We start from the raw sequence: 26540 nt of genomic DNA on the forward strand, positions 1-26540 counted from the left end.
GTAGTCCAGTAAGCTCCTCTGTCTTGGATGAGACCCGAGAGCTACTAACAGAACCAGACGATGAACTGAAGTCATTTTGCAAATAAGACACATCAGTTCTTGCATCAACGCCAATTACGTCAACAGGAGTTGGCTGGCGAGCTCTGTAAGGGAATCGCATCGCTCCTGAGAGGGGTGAACAAGCCTTGCTCCGCATACCCAGAAAAACCAGGCTGTGAGACAGTATTGGATTGAACTTGGCAATATTTATTAAAAAGCCCAACTCGTGGAGGAGCGTTTGTGTCAACCGCACATGCTCCACTAACACCTCGAGATATTGGTTCAGATAGACCAACGACCTGTGTAACAGCTGGGTCACATGTCTTACCACCCAGACCAAAAGTGAGAGCAGTAAACTCATAAAAATTGCCCTCTAATGGGAATCTGAGATACCGGCTGCAGGAGTGGTGAATGGGGATGCCAGCCAATCACCCAAGTGCACTGACAGAAGTACCGAAGCCTGTGTTTCCATCCAGAAGCAATTGAGTTCCACACACCCGTTCAGCCGACAGAGATCTAGGACTGGACACAACCCACTGAACTCTTGGGAATGAGGAAGATGTAGAAATAGAACCCTGGTAATAAATGATGGTTCTCCACTGGTGTATCGCCCTTTTCTCCAGAAGGTTCGCTACTTTCTGTTGGATCGTCTCTGCCTTGACCTCGTCCCTCGGCAAAAGTCCAGAGGGAGGATGAGGAGACAGAGGAGTCATAGATTGAAGAGGAATCTGATACCCAGGGGACACTACTGCGAGTGTCCAGGGATCGGAAATTCTCCTGCGCAAAGCTGGAATGTGCTGCATAAGGCGCGATCCCACTGGAAGGAGCTAGAGCTCCCCGAACTCCAGGCTCCAGTATGGGAGGACGAAGATGGGGAGCCTGAGTCCGAGGACTCCAGAGAGGGAGACCCAGAGACATACCACCATCCATGTCCAGGCAGCCGGCAAAACCTTCAAAGAGACTTTGCGACCACCTGGTCCCCAGAAGTGTCAGAATGCCCGACACCAAAGCCACGTTTCTTGGGCTTTTTCTGACTTTTCCCGCTACTTCTTCTGCCCCATGAAGACCATGAGCGCTTTGATCCTCGCTGGTTTTAGTCCCGAGCAGAGGACTTACTGCCTGAGTCGCCTTGCTGTTTTGATTTGAACTTTTGACTAGAAGGACTAGCCACCTTGGCCAACAGGAATGATTGCTTCAATTGGATATGCTGATCCTCAGCAACTGCCAAATCGTTCACTGCATCAGTTAACCGGCCACCAAATAGCCGGTCATGCCCCAAGGCCTTCTCCACAGGCGATCAAATTCGTCTCCCGCTGGCGTAGAATAGGCACACTGACTCAGAACTGCCTCCCACTCAACTGAAACCGCTCCTGCCAAGAGGGCAGTATGATATCGCACATAGCGACTCTCTGCGCAGCCAGGTACTGGCCCATCTGCCCGAGGATCATTGCTGAGCAAGAACTTAGCAAGGTGAGCTGACGCTCTAATGCCAAAGACCATTCTATAAATTGATGGGTCTAAGTTCTGCATGTAAAGCCAGATGCACTTGTAGGCACTGGTGCTGGTCAAATGTCCACACAACGTGGCCTTCCCGATCCACACAACCCACCTTAACAAAGGTATGAGTACCGGGATGAGGAGCCAATGGAGAAGGCTGTGGTACCACATGAGTATCCCACACCGGAGACCCATCAACAGTTTGCATAACCCCAATGGGCTATCGATTCACCCAACGGAAGGCATTGGACAGGGCCGCTCCAAAACCAGGATTAAGCTGCTTGTCCTTTTCTCCCAAATGGCCCCCCTCCATCGTCCTCTGAGACCCTCCATAGACTGGGCCAAACAAAGTGCCCAGGGGAGTTGGCCAGCGGGTGTAGTCTCCACACCGGCAGTGGGAGGGGAGAGTGTCGATGAGAGCGGGTCCAAAGGCGACTCCCCCATCTGGGGGGGGTTACCACCGGCCCGTACAAAACAAAAGTCTCACGCCAAGCACTGTCTGGTTCACAAGCTGCAACCTTAACTGCATATTAGTAAGGGTCAGCTGGGCTCCGGTTGGTTGGGTAGCCTGTGACTGTCCCGACAAAGTGGGGTCGAGCGCTTTGACGTCTCTCGTCTTATGTCCTGACTTTCCGTCGGAACATTCTTTGTCTTTTTTAGAGACTGCTGGGTAAGTGGTAGCTGCACCCCGCAAATGGGTTGTGTACCACCCTGTTCAGGGGTACTAACACTGGAGTCCCCTCCCCTCACAGAGTCACAAGTAGGGGCATCTGCTGCCGCCACCGGTGTTGTTTCCAGGTTATCGACGACGTCACCGTTACCCCAGAGATAATGGGTCTTAAAGGTCTAGCCTCGATCGTTGATTCCACTACATCGAGCAGTGAGTCAGATCGCGACAACTCTCGATCACTCTCGGTTCTCGATTGGAGGAGAGCCTCGTCTTGATTACCAAGTGGAGGGAGAGATTTTTCACTCATTGAATCAGACATTTCATCGCTAACTGTGGCTAGGGATTTCCCCTTATTATCTCGGGATTTACCAGCTTTGAATCGCTTGCCTTCAGCCTTACCTCGCAATGCTCCCACGTTTTTGGATCTCAAAGATCGCAGAGACCCTCAAGGCAATAACCCAAGTCCCTGACGCAACCCAAACATGAATGGCAACACATGTGCGGATCACCAACTCAGCATTTTTTTAAGGCAAGAGGAGCATGTCTTACGTCCTGACTTTTCCGTCAGAACATTCTTTGTCTTTTTTAGAGACTTGGGCATTATGAAGTCTAGAAAAAGATAAGAAAGATGATCATGAAAAAACAAGAAAATTCACCGTGCCAAAAATAGGAATAAGGGCAAATATAATGTTGTTGTCGAAGTCACCACTAGAATTTCATGATATGCTCAGACAGAAAACTTTTGTTCGGTAGCACCTTAGCTGAAAAATTATGCAACCGTTGGGTAGCGGAAACAAAAGCAAATGAATGGGTCAGGCCTCGATTGCGTGATCACCCCGAGGGTGACCCCTTAGACATGGCCATTTTTTATAGGGAATGTTACCCTAGGGTGTTCTTTGTGGACCCCGGTATATTCCCTAATAGTTTCCGTTCGGGCTGTAATCTGTAATTAAGTCTAAGTAGTAATAAATGAAATTTATTATTTCCACATTTCTGGTAGGTGATGTAGTAAACTCTCATTTTATCTTTCTAACTCACTTGTGTTTTCAAGATTTGCATCGTAGCTTTTTTAACTCGCTCATTGTATCTTTAGATTCTCATATTAGCTTTTTAACTCGCTTATTGTATCTTCTAGAATCTCATTTTAACTTTCTAACTCGCTCAATGATTTTAGATTATCATTTTAGCTTACCGTATTGTGTTTTCTAGATTCTCATCTTAGCTACAGCTCAGTCATGGTATCTTCTAGATTCTAATTTTATCTTTCTGAGTCGCTTATTGTGTTTTCAAGATTTTCATCGTACCTTTCTAACTCTCTCATTGCATCTTTAGATTCTCATTTTAGCTTTCTAACTTGCTCATTGTATCTTCTAGATTCTCATCTTGGCTAATTCTGTCTCAGATTCTTATTTTAGCTTTATGACTTGCTCAATGTTTCTCGATTCTAATCATAGCTTCTAACATGCTCATTGCATATTTTATATAATTTTAGCTAACTTGCTAGATTCTCATCTTAGCTACGACTTGCTCATTGTATCTCCTATATTTTCATTTAACTTTCTGACTTGCTCAATGTTTCTAGATTCTCATTTCAGCTTTCTAACTTGCTCATTCCGTCTTCTAGATTTTTTGACTGTGTTTTTTTTAGATTTAACATTCTGGTGACTGTGGCTAGGTATACAATGCGAATTCAACTAGTTTCCAACTTTACTTGACAAAAACTGATAAATTGTAAAACTACCCCTGATGAAACCTTCCTGGCCAACATTTAAAATTAACACTGCTATGGACACAACAGTTTAAAAGTTAACAGTCATATGATCTTTATTTACAAGTTTGCTTTTTAGGAGTATTCTGGGATAGAGATGATCATAAATATTACACATTTTCTGCGAAATATCATGTTTTGTTTTTTTACAAAAAAAAAAAGATATCAGTAAATTATCTTCAACTCACAAAACAAAAAGATTCTGGAAATTAGTAACTCCTTCCAGAGAAAAACATCAAATAAAATAATCAAGAAATTATAGAGATGTACCTTTTTGACAAAACTGTATAAATAGAATTATGAAAAGACGGGATCATAGTTTAAGATACATGTCTAAACAAATTATACAGACAATGTACCACAATAAAACCTTGATGTTGGGACAACACAACACCAAATCTAGCAAAGTTTACACTACAATTTTAACATTGTTGTTACACGAGTACCACACATGCATTTTGTGTATTCTTGGTGTGTGTTAAAGGTCAAGTTTAAAATTTGGAAATTCTTGACATTAAAGGATAATGTAATGAAACTACCACCCCCTACTATAAACCTGTCTCTAGAATTTGTTCATCTATAATAACCACCAGCACTGCTTTATCCTTGAAGAGTTTTGCATGTGTAAAAAGTACAATTGACATATTTGTAAATTTTAAAATGATAGAATATCTGGTAATGAAAATATCAAGATAAAATACCAAAAGTAATACTTCATGCACATTAGTGTTCATGAAAACAGAGCAGTCACTATCTAGCCTCAAGTTGGATAGATTCAATATGACACACATGCAGGAGCTCAATGTTCAAACGAGTTTCAAACTCCTCACCCATTGTAAATTCACTTTTCTTGCATAGATGTTACTAGCAAAGTCTGGGCACAAGAAATGCTACTGCGAGTTCCAGTTATGTTGACTTATTAGCTCTGGTTTTAAATTTTAACATACAGATATGTGGCAGGTGATGGTTTTAGCAAGACAAGTGCATCCACCTTGATATGATGACATTATTGGGGCAAATAGATATTTTATAAAACTAGCAGGTTACACAAAAACCACATCAAAGGTAACAGACTTCATTTACGGGAAAGGAAGTAAACGTTTCGTGCATATATAAAGTGTTTAACTTGTTGAATTATATTTGACAAATACAGATCCAGTAGTCCTGTTGAAGTTATTTATGAATAAAAAGTACTCACTGCGATGTATACGAATGATAAACGTTTTGCTGGCATTTTATAATAACCAGGTGTAAACAGGGTAGGTACAAAGATAATGTTTACTTTTGACCATTAAGGAGTTTTGAGCTAAATTGCAGATTATATGTCATGTTTGTCATACTTTTATTTTTACAAGTTCATGCCATCAGAATACCGAAAAACAAAATTGGGGTCAATAGACAATTTTTCAAGATACATGAATCCAAAACGTCATTACCACTTTTATTCACTGGTTTTATAGGAAAATTAATTTCTCATATCTCAAATTGTTGCTTTGCGACATGGAATGGTTTTTCATTATATACATAATACAATGCATGTATATGCAGTAATGCGCTCAAATTTACATTTGGCCCAAACAAACTTATGCAAGAAGAATACACCACATACTTGTGTGGTCAAGGGGGACAAATTTACAAATACACAAAGTTATAAACAATTGATATCAAACTAACTGCTCTTTCAGGTTCTAATTAAAACAATAATTACAGAAGTAAAACATGCATAGTTGTATCCATTTTAGAACCTGTCATTTTAGAAATAATTATGATGCCATTAGTTAAAGAGGTAATAGTTAGTCAACTTAGCAACTGTATATCCATGAGGATAAAGAAAGTTGTAACTTGCAGTACTTGACCACTCCTGAAATGTGAATTTGTGAGGATAACCAAGACACACTGCCTGGTGATCAAAATATATATCATGGGTACAATCTACAATTAACATAGCAAAAAATGCAACAGCAACTTTGTTTTAACTGTACTTAGCAAGCAGCAAACATAATGTCCTGCCCAGTGTTTTAAAAATGCTTGGCACAAAGCAACTGGATTGATATCACAAGATTGCATGAAATAAAGGCTTGGGGGAACATTGGTCCCACCAGCATGTGCACATGCTGTCAGCTGCACGTGGGTGGCAGTCAGTCAACAACATGCATCTGTTAGACAACAGTATGTGCCATTTACCAGTCAAAGTCACGTTTCTGTCAGCCATTGTCATTGCCAAGCATCTCCAGTTTAAATGTGCAAACAGACCATGTAAAGAATGATGGTAACAATATGACATTCATGTTAGTCTGAAATGACTTTGATGATATACTGTTATTTCAATTCTGGGCTTCCACTTAGCTAACATGTTCAGAAACTTAACATTATGAAAGATCATAATATTTTTAAAATTCATGTAGTACATTAAATGTACCATACTTTTCGTTTAAAGATTTACTTTTGTGAGGATGAATATTTCATGGTACATCTATGTATTTAGCTTTTGGTGGCAAGAATGACATACCTGTACATTTTTTTGCGGTCACACATCAACATTTAATTGACCATTGGCGAAAGAATAGTGGAAGCCCATGAATTCATATTATGTTATTATTATTTACAAATCTGGTACAAATCAGGTAACACTAACTAGGATACATTTAGTCAATTAAGTGTCCCAACTATGAAACAATGTGGTACAAAATGATAAAATTTCTCCTTACAATTGCATCTGGTACGGAAAAAAGTATTTTCGAAAATATATAAAGTCAGAAAAACACAGTATTTTGTTTATAACACTTCATTCACAGCTAATTATGTCAAGGGTTTGTTTGTGTGGTGATCTTACATGTTAAATCCTTACAATGAATTGATTACACATTGCTATGTACGGTATTTATTTTGCAGTAAAAATTTGGAAATCAGGTTAAAATTAAGAGAATATTGCATATGGGTAATGAGGGTGTCAATACTTGCCATTAGTATTCGCCGTCGCGAGAAAGTGACTCACATTGAATTGTATTGTTCAATTCATCTTATGGATACATGAATTTGAGTCAATTACATTAATCAGTAGATATATAAACCAACTGTTAATAACAGCAGATTCTAAACCAATGAATATGCAACACAAAAAAATTAAAGCTATAATCACTAAGAAAAGTTTGCAAATTTTCTCATGAATTTCTGTGAATCACATACATAGTGTAGTCAAATTTGGTGAATTAAGTTATGATGGGAAACAAACACAGCCAATGATGTCCAGTCCCAGAGATTGAAGAGTATTATTGTTATGCACAGAGAAATACACTGATGTCATTGGTTACAGTACTTTGGATAGGACAGGAGTTGAAGACTGGCAATTAAAACCAAGCAACAAACCAAAGACTAAAAGGACCACCAAGCACTAAACATATGTTAATCCATAAATGATATTATATTATTTTGTAATAACAAGGTGTATTAAATACTTATAAAGTAGCTTGCAAAATAAATCATTCAACCACCTTGCACTTACTGCAAGTGTGTTAAAGTCATCATGAGTAATGGGCTATACAGTGATAGTATAGAATGACCAAGAAATAATAAATTGGCCACAATACCAAGTCAACCACTTCAAAATGTTGAGAGATTAAAATCAATTAACAGGAGGACATACATAATAAAAAAAATTGTCAATGTCTTGGCACAACACCATGACGAGATCCACGTATTATGATGACAGCTACATTGTATGGGATAAAAACTCAGGTTTTTAGTACATTGTTGGTGCTATATGGCTGTCAACAATCTCAAGTCAAGTTCACAGGATGGAAAGAGTTTCTTCTATTTAGTGCAGATTTAAAAGCAACGTTGAGCCACGCAGCAGTTATTTTTCATTCCAGAGAACTATTTTGTGTAAAATAGAGAAACTCTGAGGCAATGTGTCACATATTAAAGGCTAATCAACCAGCTGCATTGATGGGATATTGTGTAACAAAATCTTGATGAGTGCTGTAAATTTAAATATTTTTCCAGTCCCATTGCAGCCAAAGTGCATATATAAACTTATAAACATTGTTCTGTAAATTTGGGTGGCCTTTAATACTGTGACACAAGGTGCATTGCTCCTATGACGAGTTACCAGATGAGCAAGCATACATTCCAACTGTTTCTGTTTATGTGATTTGTTGTCCTTCTTTCATCAGAGGGGTTTAGTCTATACTGTAGATTCTTGAGTCCAGTAAAACAAATTGGATACTTCTATAATAGTTATTTCATTTCGATCATCTCTTGAGACTGAGATTTTAAGAAAAGATATCTTCAAGTCCAGTAAAACAAATTTTAATCGTATTCATCTTGAAAGTCGTATACTGAAGGACCACTGCCGCCCCCACCCCCACCGCCTCCTCCTCTGCCACTTGCTCCCTCTGACCTGTGATTTGTTTTGGTATTATTATCCTCACCATCTATTCCTTTGCGGCACACTGGACATGTATTATGCTGTGAGGAAAGACAAAGAGAATAATAACATAAAACGATGACCTGCATTATTCAATATATGATGTTTATGAATCATCCAATGTGCGTGAAAAAACAAAATGTGGCTCCACTTGGTATATCACTAATAGCAGTAAGCTAAGTGGGTGTTTATGTCCATTGGATATTTTTTCAACAAAAGTGATTTTGTTTGTGAACCATTCATATTTCTCATACAAACTTGTTACATAAAGCATAGGTCTGAATATGGTCTGAATTATGTAACTAACAACACAAAGTCATATGTAGATAATATATTTTGAGCAAATTGTGGCAACATGGTTTTATAGTTAAGTGTAAACACTCACCAATTCTAGCCATGGAACAATACAATCATGATGAAATATATGGAGACATGGGAGTTTCCTAACTTCTTCCTCAATTTTGAAGTCCTCCTTACAAACTGAACAATCTAAATGGTGATCTGAAACAAAAATAAATAGGAAAATCTGATTAAATGATTGGCATCTGAATATTCCTGGTGACAAGTGAATGAACAACCTGAATTCCTGATGACAAGTGAATGAACAAACTAAATTCCTGGTGACAAGTGTATGACCAAACTGAATTCCTGGTGAGAAGTGTATGACCAAACTGAATTACTGGTGACAACTGTATGAACAAACTGAATTCCTGGTGACAAGTGTATGACCAAACTGAATTCCTGGTGACAAGTGTATGACCAAACTGAATTCCTGGTGACAAGTGTATAACCAAACTGAATTCCTGGTGACAAGTGTATGACCAAACTGAATTCCTGGTGACAAGTGTATGAACAAACTGAATTCCTGGTGACAAGTGTATGTATGACCAAACTGAATTCCTGGTGACAAGTGTATGACCAAACTGAATTCCTGGTGACAAGTGTATGAACAACCTGAATTCCTTGTGATAAGTGTATGACTAAACTGAATTCCTGGTGACAGGTGTATGACCAAACTGAATTCCTAGTGACAAGTGTATGACCAAACTGAATTCCTGATGACAAGTGACTGACCAAACTGAATTCATGGTGAAAAGTGAATGACCAAACTGAATTCATGGTGAAAAGTGAATGACCAAACTGAATTCATGGTGAGTGGTGAATGACCAAACTGAATTCATGGTGAAAAGTGAATGACCAAATTGAGTTCATGGTGAAAAGTGAATGACCAAACTGAATTAATGATGAAAAGTGAAATACCAAACTGAATTCATGGTAAAAAGTGAATGACCAAACTGAATTCATGGTAAAAAGTGAATGATTAAACTGAATTCATGGTGAAAAGTGAATGATTAAACTGAATTCATGGTGACAAGTGAATGATTAAACTGAATTCCTGGCAACAAGTGAATGAACCAACTGAATTCCTGGTGAAAAGTGAATGAACAAACTGAATTCCTGGTGAAAAGTGAATGAACAAACCAAATTCCTGGCAACAAGTGAATGAACCAACTGAATTCCTGGTGAAAAGTGAATGAACAAACCAAATTCCTGGCAACAAGTGAATGAACCAACTGAATTCCTGGTGACAGTAAATGAACAAACTGAATTCCTGGTGAAAAGTGAATGAACAAACTGAATTCCTGGTGAAAAGTGAATGAACAAACTGAATTCCTGGTGAAAAGTGAATGAACAAACTGAATTCCTGGTGACAAGTGAATGAACAAACTGAATTCCTGGTGACAAGTGAATGAAGAAACTGAATTCCTGGTGACAAGTAAATGAAGAAACTGAATTCCTGGCAACAAGTGAATGAACTACCTGGATTCCTGGCAACAAGTGAATGAACCAACTGAATTCCTGGTGAAAAGTGAATGAACAAACTGAATTCCTGGCAACAAGTGAATGAACCAACTGAATTCCTGGTGAAAAGTGAACGAACAACCTGGATTCCTGGCAACAAGTGAATGAACCAACTGAATTCCTGGTGAAAAAGTGAATGAACAAACTGAATTCCTGGCAACAAGTGAATGAACAAACTGAATTCCTGGCAACAAGTGAATGAACCAACTGAATTCCTGGTGAAAAGTGAATGAACAAACCAAATTCCTGGCAACAAGTGAATGAACCAACTGAATTCCTGGTGACAGTAAATGAACAAACTGAATTCATGGTGAAAAGTGAATGAACAAACTGAATTCCTGGTGAAAAGTGAATGAACAACTTGAATTCCTGGTGAAAAGTGAATGAACAACTTGAATTCCTGGTGAAAAGTGAATGAACAACTTGAATTCCTGGGGACAAATGAATGAACAACTTGAATTCCTGGTGACAAATGAATGAACAAACTGAATTCTTGGTGAAAAGTGAATGAACAAACTGAATTCTTGGTGAAAAGTGAATGAACAAACTGAATTCCTGGTGACAAGTGAATGAACAAACTGAATTCCTGGCAAGAAGTGAATGAACAAACCAAATTCCTGGCAACAAATGAATGAACCAACTGAATTCCTGGTGAAAAGTAAATGACCAAAATGAATTCCTGGTGACAAATGAATGAACTGAATTCCTGGTGAAAAGTGAATGAACAAACTGAATTCCTGGTGAAAAGTGAATGAACAAACTGAATTCCTGGTGAAAAGTGAATGAACAAACTGAATTCCTGGTGAAAAGTGAATGAACAAACTGAATTCCTGGTGAAAAGTGAATGACCAACCTGAATTCCTGGTGACAGTGTATGAACAAACTGAATTCCTGGCAACAAGTGAATGGACAAACTGAATTCCTGGTGAAAAGTGAATGAACAAATGCAATCGTGACAAGTGATTGACCATAGTTGTGAGAAGATATGGTTCTTACCTATGTCATCTTTTGTAATTTTTACTGTAGGAAGTGCCTGTATTTTGTCCTTTTCTGCAGGCGGTGGTCCTGTTCCTTCAAGATTGTTCAACAACTGGAAAACAGTATAATTACTAAATTAGGGTAATGTTATGCATCACTGAGCTAAAGTAATACCGTATTTATCCGGGTAAGCGCCTATTCCCCAATTTTGATACAACAAGTCATTGAAAATGACACAGTCCCCGTTAAATTTTTGAAAGTTCTCTTTGTGCTCATCATATTAAAGCGTAAGGGTTGTCGCGAGCATGTCCTTGAAACTTGAGGTTCAAGTGGCGTATACAACAGATTGTTTATTTACATCAAAACATGTGTTCCGTGTAGTAGTAAAATGGCAACAGCAAAAAACAGCATCTGATTATGAAACACACTGATATGTATGATGTATGTGCCAAATACAAATTAAAATGGTACATAAATTGTGGAAATATAGTAGTAAGGCCAAAAAGTCAGATGGCTGTCAATCGGCCATCCTTGTCCAGATTTTGAAACAAATTGTCATGGACATGCATCCTAACATGTCTAAAGTACATGTATGTGCCAAATTTGAATGAAAACTGACAGAGCACGTCCAAGATACTGCATAAAAAAACAAAAACAAGATGCCTGCCAGTAGACCATCTTTGATCCAATTGCGAAATAAATCGTCATGGACATGTATCCTAACATGTATAATCTATGTACCAAGTTTGAATGACAACTGACAAAGCATGTCCAAAATACAACATTTTTATCAAAAAACAAGATGGCTGCCAGTCGGCCATTTTGAATCGAATCGCTAAACCACTGCATGTGTATATGTCTCACATAAGGTACTAGGCACATGCAAAGAATGAACGGAATCGGTTCACAGGATTCTGAAAGATGACTCTGGACAGACTGACGCACGGACACACGGACGGACGGACGAACAGACTCAGGAACTCACAGACGGTCAGGGACATGTATCCTAACATGTATGATCTATCTACTAAATTTGAATGAAAACTGACAAAGCATGTCCAAAATACAACATTTTCAAAAAACAAGATGGCTGCCAGTCGGCCATCTTTGATCCAATTGTGAAATAAATCGTCATGGACATGTATCCTAACATGTATAATCTATGTACCAAGTTTGAATGAAAACTGACAAAGCATGTCCAAAATAACAACATTTTAAACAAGCAGCCTATCGGCTGAGATAGCTCCGCTGTTAGCAATGCACATTTCAATTAAAGAACTGAAGACATCATTAGAAAATGCACAATATGTATAGTATCAAAGCAATCGGACTTACAGTTTTTAACAAGAAGTCGAAAATATCACTTTCTACTAAAAATGACAAAAATATTCACCAAAATTAGAGAATTGAAGATATCATCACGAAATGAACAAATCTGAGAAAGATCTACATGTAGTATCAGTGTTCCCCCCAGGCCTCTGAAGCGACACGGTACCGTGACGCTTGGACACTCGGCCGTGATGCTTGCCCTTTGTCCGTGACGCTTGGTCACTCGCCTGTGATGCTTAGGTTTTTGTTAACAAGTGTCAGTCTCGTCTTGCACATATTTAAAACAATAACATGTATTGATCGAAAGGTAATCCCGCTTTTGTTAGCCATACAAAGACAGTGATAAAAACGGAAGTCTGCAATAAGTTGCGAAGTCTTTCAAAGGTGTAGAGCCTCCAAATCCCCAAAAAATACTAGAGTAGCAATAATTTGCCCATTGCACGCAATGACAACAATGTGACGAAACAAGTCACGGCGTACGTCGGGAAGATCAACCCCGATTTGCTGCACTCCGATTTTTTATCACTCATTCGCCGGTGACATTAATTACCCCAAAATTAAGAAAAACAAGCAGTCTGTCGGCTGAGATAGCTCCGCTGTTAGCAATGCACATGGCAATTAAAGAACAGAAGATATCATTAGAAAATGAACAAATCTGAGAGAGGTCCACATGTAGTACCTATATGTATAATATATCAAAGCAATTGGACTTGCGGTTTTCAACAAGAAGTCGAAAATATCACTTTTTAACAAAAATTACAAAAATATTCATCAAAATCAGAGAATTAAAGATATCATCATGAAATGAACAAATCTGAGAGAGGTCCACATGTAGTACCTATATATGTAATATCAAAGCAATTGGACTTGAGGTTTTCAACAAGAAGTCGAAAATATCACTTTTTACCAAAAATGACAAAAATATTCACCAAAATTAGAGAATTAAAGATATCATTACAAAATGAACAATCTGAGAGAGGGCCACATGTAGTAACTATATATGTAATATCAAAGCAATTGGACTTGCGGTTTTCAACAAGAAGTCGAAAATATCACTTTTTAACAAAAATTACAAAAATATTCATCAAAATCAGAGAATTAAAGATATCATCATGAAATGAACAAATCTGAGAGAGGTCCACATGTAGTACCTATACATGTAATATCAAAGCAATTGGACTTGCGGTTTTCAACAAGAAGTCGAAAATATCACTTTTTACCAAAAATGACAAAAATATTCACCAAAATTAGAGAATTGAATATATCATTATGAAATGAACAAATCTGAGAGAGGTCCACATGTAGTACCTATACATGTAATATCAAAGCAATTGGACTTGCGGTTTTCAACAAGAAGTCGAAAATATCACTTTTTACCAAAAATGACAAAAATATTCATCAAAATTAGAGAATTAAAGATATCATTACAAAATGAACAATCTGAGAGAGGGCCACATGTAGTAACTATATATGTAATATCAAAGCAATTGGACTTGCGGTTTTTAACAAGAAGTTGAAAATATCACTTTTTACCAAAAATGACAAAAATATTCACCAAAATTAGAGAATTGAAGATATCATCATGAAATGAACAAATCTGAGAGAGGTCTACCCAAGGTACATATACACCAAGTATCAAAGCATTCAGGCTTGTGGTTTTCAAGAAGAAGCCGAAAAAGTAAAACATTGACACGAACGACGAACAATCACTCATATGATAAGCTCCGCTCGACAAAGTCGACAGCGGAGCTAAAAACAAGTGAAATTAAGTCGCATTGGAAGAAAAGTATGAATAATTCAACAGCAGACGAGACTGGTTGAGAAAAAACGAACTCTGACCTCTGGAAATACCCCATTCATAGGGTGCCTTAGTACAGAAGAACGCCGCCCTAAGGCGACATAATGCACGTTGCAACATTGTGACGATGCATGCTGGGTTACAGGGGGGGTTCTGATCGAGGTAACAAAGATGGCGGCGCAGAGTGCATGATTTTCCGTGATGTTTAAAAACAACATCTCGTTGGCGATTTTGACGTAATGCCTATGATAATCGTCAATGAATCGTTTTAATAAACAATTTGTGTATTTCACACCAAAAAGTCAGATACTGATGATCGCAACAGCAGCGGTGAATTCTCGTCTAACGCAATGCCGTCAGCTGACAATGTTACGGTGATCGTAGCGTTACTCACAAGGTATATTGCAATGAAAAATCGCCGAACTGCCATTTTAGATTTTTTTTCTAATTATTGATTTATTAATTTCAACATATTTCGATATCTTGCCAACTTTATAAATTAACCAAAAAATGTTTTCCCCAACGTTTATATGAACTGACAGTGACATGGGCACTAAAACTTGTACACAATGATGAACCAGTTACATCCATGGATAACATTATATTCACTGACTGGCTGTAACCATGGAGCTAAAAAACTTTTTTAGCTCCATGCTATAACACAAGTCTTTCAATTTTTTTATGCTGTTCCATTTTAAATTTTATTTGACTTGATACAAAAACATAAAATACAATGCAGTAAAATTATATAAAATTTATCACAGATATAAAAATATCTTGTCTTTAATTAATTGTAGATTGACAATATTTGTTGTGAAAAACTGATTATTATGCAAATGAAATTATGCAAATTAGATGCATTGTTACGCAAATTGACCGTGATGCTTGACATGAAGTCTGGGGAGAACACTGTAGTATCTATATATGTAATATCAAAGCAATTGAACTTTTGGTTTTTAACAAGAAGTCGTAAATATCACTTTTTACCAAAAATATTCACCAAAATTAGAGAATTGAAGATATCATCACGAAATGAACAAATCTGAGAAAGATCTACATGTAGTATCAGTGTTCCCCCCAGGCCTCTGAAGCGACACGGTACCGTGACGCTTGGACACTCGGCCGTGATGCTTGCCCTTTGTCCGTGACGCTTGGTCACTCGCCTGTGATGCTTAGGTTTTTGTTAACAAGTGTCAGTCTCGTCTTGCACATATTTAAAACAATAACATGTATTGATCGAAAGGTAATCCCGCTTTTGTTAGCCATACAAAGACAGTGATAAAAACGGAAGTCTGCAATAAGTTGCGAAGTCTTTCAAAGGTGTAGAGCCTCCAAATCCCAAAAAAATACTAGAGTAGCAATAATTTGCCCATTGCACGCAATGACAACAATGTGACGAAACAAGTCACGGCGTACGTCGGGAAGATCAACCCCGATTTGCTGCACTCCGATTTTTTATCACTCATTCGCCGGTGACATTAATTACCCCAAAATTAAGAAAAACAAGCAGTCTGTCGGCTGAGATAGCTCCGCTGTTAGCAATGCACATGGCAATTAAAGAACAGAAGATATCATTAGAAAATGAACAAATCTGAGAGAGGTCCACATGTAGTACCTATATATGTAATATCAAAGCAATTGCACTTGGCCAAAAAACAAGATGGCTGCAAGTCTGTCATCTTTTATCTGATCAAAAATAAAAATTTTATGGACATGTATTGCTACATGATAATACATACAATCAAATTGGATATGCAAATCAATGGTCATGTAACCAGGTAAATTCTGTTTCTGAATGAATTTGTAGTGTATGGTTCGTATTGAAGAGTGAATAATACTCGTAGACAGGATTGAGTATCGACAAAAATCAGATTTATTAAATGACTTATTATATTTATGCAATTTGTGTATACAAACTAAGTGCATGTCTCCAAGTATAGCAAGTGTGTGCAAACTTATTAGCGTTAGCCAAAGACACTCTTTCAAACAAGGTTTATGACAGGCAATTAAAGCATTTTACAATTTAAGGTAGCAGAATAGTTTTTTGGGCACTTTTCACATTTTTTTTTGAAAATCACACGAATAGCTCCCTAAGGCATGCTACATACATTAGTGTTTTTATTTTATTGAAAAAAAAATATCTTGTACAAGTAAACTGATTTTTTTCTTGTGTGCAAACAAATGGCCAAGTTTTTGTTTATCCAGTGTACACCAAACTAGTGCATCTCATTAATATGCATGGTTTACAAACATAACTGAACTGAGGGTAAATAGTTTTAAGTTGGGCCACTTTCTTTATTTGCTATTTACAAACAACTGATAAGATATCTGTTTGTAGTTTACACACAGCTGATAAGACATGTGCACTGCTGCCTTTCTAGACAGGAAGTACAGCAAAGACAAAACAATCGCTTTTAAAACAACAAATTTTGAATAAACAAAAAAGTACATGAATGTACCACTTCAATGTAATTATATGTTAACAGAATAAAAACTAACAATAAATTTCTGTAATATTTTTTCTTGGCTTTGTCATTGAAAGGTGTCTGACCATAAGGTTAGTTTCTTAGTCCAGAAGTAATGCAGTTACATTGGAAGGGGGCTCCCTTTTACAAAATATGGTTGCATACAATAAAATACGGCCATCTGTGGTGGCTATGCATTGCATGAAAATTCTGATAACAGGCCACAAACTACATGTAAAGGTTGATCAATGATAATAATATGCTTGGACCTGGTTTATATAATCCATTTTTCAGAGAAGTTTTCACCAAGTAGGCATACTTGCATGCTTAGGTTTTTCTAAATTCGTAAATTATGTTACATGTAATAAATCTGTCTGATAAATACTTGGTTGTTTTATCTAATGTGCTCATGCGAACAAAACGCACGGCAACGAAATAGTAGCGTCCCCCCCCCCCCGGGCCGACGTCTTGACATCGGATAGTGGGCCAGTGTTTCACGCAAGGCAAGGGATATTTTCGTACGACTTCGGTAAAAAATAAAGGATCATCTAAAATCTAGGTAGTTTTTATAGATGATAACAATGAGTCCGGTTACAATTAAATGTTGAAGAGATTCATCTACAAGTATAAGACCCGAGGTTACTGTCAAGTGACGGTAAAACTCTGTTTTGCGGGATTTGATTTTAAAGCACAGGAAATGCTACATGCCGGCATACATCACTGGGTCACATTTTACAATTATTCTATTCACACCAATCAAAAAACAGGGCAGCTTCCTTCATTAATGTGCAAAATATGCAAAGAAGGAGAGGGTTATCAGTAATTCTTTAGTTTAGTTGTCATTCACTAATTATGGACGAGATAGTAAGCACGCGAAAATTTTCAAGAAAAAGAAAGCGAGGAAGAAAGAAGAAAAACGTCAAAAGAATGATCACTCTTGTCAAAAAAGATGTTGAAAGAGACGATGCTGGGTTCGTACAGAACGGATTTCCCCGTTGAAACCAGTGTCAGCCATGAAGTGGGCGAAGAAATTGTTACCGTGACACTGAGAGTCCGATGAATCAGACTTCGATATTGTGGGTGATACTCCTGTTCAAAACATTCGAGAGATGTCTGTATCTCGCAGGAAAATATTGTTACCTTCCGACGTAGAAGAAGAAAGTGAGAGTGAATGTCACGGCCGATCGTTTGAAAACGGCGAGATTCGACTCGTTGACATGTCACTGTTGAATGGCGCCCTAGAAAAAGAGATTTGTCAATTTTGCAAAGTAGGCAATATCTCAATAGTGGAGCGCAGGCGTCACGGTCTAGGCAGTCAGTTTGAATTTCTTTGCACGCAAGGAGATTGATTGTATTCGATCAAAACTGAGCCAGCCTAGCTTCCCGTCATCCCGAAAAAAGGGAACAGTTTTCGAAATAAATAGAAAAGCTGCCATTGGAATGCGAGCGATTGGAAAGGGGCGGCGCGCTCTGGTGAAACTGTCAAGCTATTAGGGGTTACCTCGGCGGTTACCTCAACCAGTAACGGGTCCACCCTATCGCCAGTATGTACGAGCTGCCTCCAGGAGACTCCGAAACTCGTGGCATGCTTGAACTAATAAGTTTACAAACACAACGGCCCAAAAATAAATACACTGTATTTGCAAACACTTCAACTGCCAAGTGTAGTGTCTGTATTGTTTGTTACTCGCAAACAGAACCGCCCACTTTGCATAATCCAAGCCTTAATGAATGACGTCACCGTTCGTTATCAGCACAGACCGTCACAAACTCCATAGCGTGAAAGAAAACGGCCAAAAAACAAAGTTTTTCACAGATATAAATGTCGGTTCATGATTTTTCTCGAAAACAACTTTCAAAGCATTTCATTTACAATTAGCCCATGTAAATTTTGCTGCTAAAACGGGAGTTAACGTTGATTGAAGTTTGAAATCATAAAAGTGCCGATTTCTCGGTGTTCGGTTTTTGCCAATTACCGTTGACCTAATTTTAAATGGCGTTTCAGTGAATAGCGCTACGATGTCCCCGTTTAGCTTTTCTTACTCTTGGATATGTTGGCTTCATATCTGTATTTACATATTTGCAAAATTCTATTGCGTTTTTTCACAAACCTCGCGCAAACCACCGGTATACTCTAACTTTAACATCAAAAAACGTGCTTGAAATTTGTGATTTTCGGAAAGAAAAAAAAACTTAATGCAAAAAATAGAAATACGGATTTAAACTTCATGACCTTTGCTTCAAAACAGTGTAAAGTTTTTGATCGCATGAATGACTGTAGAGATGACAATTAAAATTTAATTCACGTTAGTTAAATTATCAGCCCCGCTGATTTCCAGAATTACGTGACGCTAAAACAAACACAATGTTCACAAAATATTAATAATAAGAAAATACAAGTCAAGAGCTTTCCAAACATATATAGATTGTATGGTTTCTTGTAAAAATTATTCGGATTATAGGTGTTTACATTTTTCATGCAAAAAAACTATCCTGCTACCTTAATGAGAATGAAGCGTACATGTCAAATATGAACATGTACAAGTGAATAACATCAAGGGTTTCACAAATGCATTTAATAGCAGGCCATCTTCCTGTGACAACAGGCCCAAAAAATAAATAAAAAGACTCTCGGCATTGCAAAGCGCTGCAGCAAGGCCAGCGTAGGCAGTCGAGGGGGCAGAAAGTAGACGGCCAATTTGGGCTTGTAGCAGGCCATATGGCCAGCGGCCGGCTCTTAACGAAACCCCTGAACATACAATGTGTTTGAGAATATCCAACTTGGAGTATCAGTTAAAGTTTACTGACACCTAATCTGTTGCATGAGCAATCGTACTTGTCTGACTAAGCGTCCATGATCAACTAAGCACCCCACCCACTTTGGGGAATTTCTATCTTCGGGTTCAAGTTTGGCTAATCGCCACAAATTTGACTGACTAATCATAAAACCTGGTCTTTGAGCATTGTTTGACTTTTCCGAATACTGGTAATCAAATTTTTATAATACATCGTGGATATCGACTCCTGAGCATATCGCCACATTACGAATGCATAGAGCATGGTAAACAATGCGAGAACTGTTTTTTGCCGAAATAAAAAAAAAAACATCATACATATACGGTAACATAAATTACGTCCGCACAGTGTTACCAGAATGCCTTTGGAAATTCATAGAGAATTGTTCAGCAAGCACAACACTGTATTTTAATTGATTAATAACATTCAAAGGACAGTGTTGCAGGTCAAACATGGGAGAAAACACAATGGTGGAAATTGCTTTGCATCAAGAATTTGCTCAGAATTGAAAACATTCAATGAAGACAATGATAAATCTCTTGACTTCGCCAGTTTCCCCACAGACATTAATAATTTTACACTGTAAATTATGATGGTAAGTAAATAATACTGCAATAAAATGTGAATATTTTTTGTTAACATTTCTGTTTCGTCATTGTAAAGCGTGTTGTGGAAATCAATGACGATCCAATTCATTTTGCAATTTTAATTCCAACAAAAAAAAAAATTTGTATGGACATATAATCAAAAATATTAATACCTGTGTAATTATTGAGTCTAAGCCGCCTGCACCCCATGCATAGTCTGCTGGATTGCCGTGGAGATTAAACATTTGTCTGTGAAAAACAGATATCACTACAAATTAGAGCAGCATGTGAGCCAAGTGCAATACATATAATATGTACATAATTTACCAGGAAAGAACAGAAATAAACATGGACAGTATCCAGGAACCAATAAACATATCTCATTACATTATCTGATAAAAAGAAAAAAGAAAATTATTTACAAGTTTTTTTTTTTTTGATGAGGCCATGGGAACTAGAAAGAAAATACATGTTTACAGAGACTGGGGAAATGGTACATGTGATGTCATACCGTTTGGCACACTAACAACACAAGACGTTCAAGCAAGGTACTTACTGGATGTTCCCTGCTCTGCAAGAAAAAAATAGTAAAATAATTGGGTAGCAGTTGTACCAAACATCTAAGATATGGATGTGACTTAAAAAGTGACTAAACTTAAGAAAAATTAAATCTCAAGTTATCAATGACTTGATCTATATAAATATACTCAGAAGGCTATATGCTACACGTATCTCTTGATCTGTATCAAAAACAACATTTCTAGCTACAAGCTCAGACAACCAGATTTTAACCTATTGCTACAATCATGAATAATAAATGATCATCCACAGAAGTGAACATATTTTTATTGGTTTGGTTCTTTGATATGACAATGAGAGATGAACATAGGACAAAAATGTGTTAAAACTACCAAAACTTACATTGGAAAACCAGCTGGGCCAGCCTGAAATACTGCAGCACCACCTAAGCCACCTAATAATTGTTGGAGAATCCTAATAAAAGAACATAGTGTAACTATTACTACCTTGCTTGTTGAGAATCTAGATATACATAGATATAGAGTGTAGTTGAATGTGTGGTAAATAGTTAATTCTAAATAATTACAATTAATAATAAATATGTTTCTCCTCTCATAAGAGTCGTTTTTGTAAATACACTCCTTGAGCAGTGTGCAGCATAATGGTAAAACCATATGGTACCATCTCAAAAATGAAATGTGTAACCATGAAAAGATATGTACTTACACATCTATTGCTCTAGCTCGGTCATTTCTTGAACTGGATCTGCGAAATGATATCCTTGTACCAGGCCCTGGAAAAGCCCTTTGCCTTCTTTCCCTTTCTCTTTCCCTTTCCACCCTCTCTGTTTCTCTGTTATCTTGGTTTTCACCTGACGATGACGAGGAAGATGAGGAACTGCTGTCTTCAGCTGCAACATTATTACTACTACTACCACTTCCAGCAGTGGAACCAGGTGCTGCAAATGTTTCTAAGAAGGCTCGACTCCAAAGCTATATAACAAAGAGACAGAATTGCATAAGTTCTACGGATTATCATACACATATAATCATAATACAAGAACATAGTTGAACTCTGGTGACCTTGCCCTTTGTTATATAATATAATTCGCTTTATCATAGTTTGTTTCAATATGAATATGCATTGTCATAATTAATTTTGAATACAAACAAGTTTTGGGGTTGAACCAACAGTGGGGAATCAGTCTACCGAATGTCCTTTAAAGATGTAAATATCTTACAAAAACATTGGTGCCTTATTTGTTTAATTATTTTAAGGGACATAATTTCCAGCATTATTCAAAGTAATTCAGATATTTTAGTATAAAAACAAATGCCTCATCGCAAAAAAAAAGTGCTGCATTAAAACATGCAAGATAACAGAAAATCTTAGCTGGCTTTTGTCCAAGTATTTTTTTACAGGTGTCTGTCAAAAATTAATGATTCACTGTAACAAATATGAACTGCCTCATTGTGTGACTACTGTATTATATGAAAAGTAAAAAAAAAAACACCCTTTATGAATAGCTATCATGTTGCAAGCTCTGCTTTGTATGCAAATCAACTTAAATAGTTGGTGTCCAGTGGAGAAGGAAGTCAACAGTACTGTTGCCTCCTGAGAATCTACATCTTCAAACACTGCAATCTTTGAAGTGTGTTTTTAAACTAGTATTATAAAAACTATATCATTCTGTTCTAATAGCTGAAACATATTCCTGTGAGTTTTCATTTGTCGAATGAACTGTTTGTCAAATACAAAATGCATATATTTTAGAACAATTTTCTTTTTAAAATGTGGATGAAATGTTTTGCTTTTTATGTATTTTTTATGTATTGTTTTTGATTTGATAACTTTGAACTAAACAGATTTTCTATTAGCTTCAGATCTTGATCAAAGTTTGGCACCCAGTTCATAGGAGTGCTTATATTGATTTTCTGACATCTTGTTTTCTGTAAAGATTTTATTGGTAGGTTTGCAAATGTGTATCAGACTGTGCAATCTCTCCATGAGTTGGTTTTGAAACCCAGTATGGGATTCTGAGATACATTACCAAGGATATTATTACAAGATAAATCATTTGCTTCATTGAACACATACAACAATGCATATTTCCACTGAGATCAGTGACCTTTAATGTGTATCACTAGTGATCAGTCAAGTAGAAACAGTCAAAATATTTTATCAGATTTTCTCAATTTTTGCATGATATTTTCATACAGGACATCTGTTGTTCAAACTCAGGGAAGACTTTATACTGATGAATAAGGTGACCAAGTTTGATGAAGTTTGGAATAGAATTAGTAAAGTTATTATGCACGCAATAACAATTATTAACGACGACGACAACGACGACAACAACAACGACGGACGAAATTTTTCCCTTAATATACCTTTCCCTTCCATCTTTGATGGTACGGGCAAGGTAAAAATACAAATCCTATACCGATAATAACATAAAATATCCTTTACTTGTAGTTTTCATAATTAATTATTAATTAATTTACAAACCTCTGCAAACTGTGCTGCAGGATCTTGTTCTGAGTTATTAGGACTGTCTTCTGAGATGTCCCTGAAAAAAAGCATAAAAACATTAGGATTAATAAAACAGTCTTCTGGGTCTGACCAATGTAAGTATAAGTTCAAATTCAAGTTTTGTTGATTATTTGAACTAATTATTCAAACTACACTGGAAACAGCATTAGACTACACTGGAAACAGCATTAGACTACACTGGAAACATTAGATTACATTTAAATTGGCAACTGCATAGGACTACACTGGAAACAGCATTAGACTACACTGGAAACAGCATTAGACTACACTGGAAACAGCATTAGACTACACTGACATTGGATTTTTCAAAGCATGCACACCTTAGTTAGATGTCATGGTTCAAAGCATTTGTCCCTAAAAAGAAGAGTTGCATTGAAAATATGATTTGATAATAATGCTCAAGAAGCATTTCTAAAGAATGTCATGCATAACTTTGAAATAGAAACAAGTTTTCAGACTATACATAAATGTAGATGCCACTCACTCTGACAATTCTTCTATAAAACCAGAGTCGCATCTTGGACACACATAGTCCTTGAAAAAAAAAAAACATCATTATCACAAAAGTATTGGTCACAATTAGTAGCATGATCAGTAAACTTTCAGGGAATGTCTGAATCACAGTTCAATTATTAATTTCTTTTTTTCCTGTTGCTATCTTAGGAGAATGACACTTTTGTGAGTAAGTAGTACCGTAAAATCTGTATTAGAAGCCGCATCTCTAATATAAGTCACACCCATTCTTTTTGAACAATTGAGAACCAAACATTTACTATTTCTCACATGTGTAGATGCTCTAATAGAAGCCGCATCCTGTCTGTTACATTGTACCATTTTAATAGAAGCCGCAGCTTCTAATACAGATTTTACAGTACTCAATATAGTACACCCATTATAAATTATCAAAAGTTTGAATGTGAACATATTGAACAGGGAAAGTTTTAACAGTGATTTGGGGTTTGTTACAAATTTTTAATTTTGAAATGCTGTGACTATCATGCAAAGTCTGAACTATATGTGATTGTCAGTGGGGATGTGAATCCTGTTGTATGTCTGAATCACAAGGACATTGTCTCAGGTCAAATCATGTAGAAAAACGCATGGCGTTTGCGAGTTTACATAGGACTCAAGACACTAAAATTGACTCCAGTCAAACTATATATCAGATCATTCTTCCATTGGTGTCTACAATCACAAATGAGCAAAACATGTCATCACCAGTTACAAAATGACTTGCGTTACTCATGTCACAATTTTAATCATTAACGACCCCCTACTATAGCACAATCTTGGCGATGTTCACAATCCCATCAAAGGAGCTGCAAGTTGACCATGATGCATGCAGGAGGATTAAAAACACTTTTTTTATGATTACTTTGTCATATTTATTCATGTAGTTCTTTTGCGATTGAAAGCACATGGAAAATGATCATCATCTGACCAGAAACTCTGAGTATAGTTCTACTGGTCAATTCTCCCTCTAGTTTTACTAATCTGCTGATTTCACAGTCATATAACTTAAATTCAGATTATTTTGTATTCAAAATCTTTTGTGACTTCATGGTTTTTCAGATAATCTGATTTTTTATTCACTGTTGATTACAATAAAAATTCATCATTTTCACAAGAGCGAGGTCATAAAATAAAACCCACTTTGGTTATTTTCTAGCGTTAAAACACAAAATTATTATTTTATTTCAACAGTACCTTAAAATAGCAGATATGTAACAACCAGAGGTGTTTGTACAGTACCAATTAGTAGTGCATACGCTTACATAAATGAAAATGATGTGGCTATGGCCAAAAGTTATTTTTGCATGATACAGTACACGATAAATGTAACTGATGGTTTACATGCACTTCTATGGAGATGCGCTTGTACTAGAGCAAATGCAGTATACACATTTAGATACGAGTTGTTAAACAATCAGTGATTGGGATATGACCTGGGTCACAAGACTGTTTGTGTTATGTTCCCCATAATTCCCTGCACAACCCCCCCCCCTGCTCGATTACTACTTTTCCATGATTATAGTACAAAAATTGGCAGAAACATGTGAATTGTAGAGTTTTAAACAAAATACAGCTATTGATTGGAAAGAATAATTTTTAATTTCATATTTTAAAGTAGAAAATGAACCGCTAGTACTGAACGATTTATTTCGTTTATTGACCCTCAAGTGACTGTGGATTGACAGGCAATTCCCATGCACTGAATAGACACGATGCTTCCTGATGTATGTGTAAATTGAATATACACATTCATTATTTTAGGCATACAATTGTTGCTGAATTTTATACCAGCCCAATTTGTCAAGCCCTAGTGTATGAACAGACTGTATGATTTTGAATAGGGTAAGGCTAAATGAAGAATAAAAAATCAACGAATCAAGAATCAACGAATCAGCAATTCACGAATTAGCCTTACCCTTTTGAATACGTCACAAATGATATATTGCTTTCTTAGTTTAAAAAAAATGTGGATTATGCATGACTGTTATCAAAAATACATTCCACAAGGAAGTATACACAAACAGTTTCCAAGAATTTTCAAGTCGGTTGTTGGTAACGAGGCTGTTGGGAACAGATATGTGGCGATCACGAACGAAACTAATCGAAACTAAACAAATCGCAGTGTTTAGCAATACACTGAACGCCGGGTAATAAATAAACTAATCAGAACAGAACAGAACAGAAAGCTCGATAATACATTCGTACTATTGTAATGTAGCAATGATTGTTATTACCGATAAGACATTGGTAATTAGTGTGGCGAGGCGCAATAATTACGAGTCATAACTGATCATTTCTATGAAAAGCATATAGATTTGCACGAAAATACATCATGCACTTGATTTAGAATATGAAAATTTCAACTCGTTTAACTCTAGCTACGAGGACAGTTAACGGCCCGATGGAAACAGTGTGTACCGACCTAATATAGTATATACCTACCGGTAATTTTGGGCTTATTTCTCGGGTACACCGATGGCAAAAGAATCTAGAATTTGAGTTTTCTACCGAGGCTTCCGCCATCTTGTCTGTAAATTGTTATGACGTCATGAACATGCGCAGAGAAACATATAAAAACGGAGCGTGGTACGCAGTTCTCTTTGTAAAAGTATACATTTGCTGCCGTATTGTGCCTTTCAAGGTAAATGTAAGTATATATTCTTCAAAATCTTTGCGTGAATTATTAAATCACAATTACACTGTTTGCTTGAAAATAAACTTTATTTTCGTATCCCAGTA

The 26540-nt window shown here is 36.9% G+C and overlaps 1 protein-coding gene across 2 annotated transcripts; it reads right to left on the reverse strand.

Moving 5' to 3' along the window:
• Positions 1-8266: 8266 nt before the first annotated feature.
• On the reverse strand, positions 8267-26347 carry LOC100374633 (E3 ubiquitin-protein ligase RNF115-like). Of its 2 annotated transcripts, XM_006818809.2 has the most exons (10): positions 26244-26347; positions 23773-23822; positions 23244-23304; positions 21462-21727; positions 21138-21209; positions 20773-20787; positions 20390-20465; positions 11260-11353; positions 8786-8901; positions 8267-8441 (listed from the first exon to the last, which is right to left on the reverse strand). In XM_006818809.2, the coding sequence occupies exons 1-10, from the start codon at positions 26322-26324 to the stop codon at positions 8283-8285; spliced, it is 990 nt and encodes a 329-aa protein (XP_006818872.1). In that variant the 5' UTR covers positions 26325-26347; the 3' UTR covers positions 8267-8282. The 2 variants fall into 2 exon arrangements, with proteins under 2 accessions (XP_006818872.1, XP_085363348.1); XM_085507222.1 differs by lacking the exon at positions 20773-20787.
• Between the last annotated feature and the right edge of the window lie 193 nt (positions 26348-26540).

This window comes from Saccoglossus kowalevskii, chromosome 13 (assembly GCF_978046115.1).
Source record: "Saccoglossus kowalevskii chromosome 13, keSacKowa6.1, whole genome shotgun sequence".
Lineage (NCBI taxonomy): Eukaryota > Metazoa > Hemichordata > Enteropneusta > Harrimaniidae > Saccoglossus > Saccoglossus kowalevskii.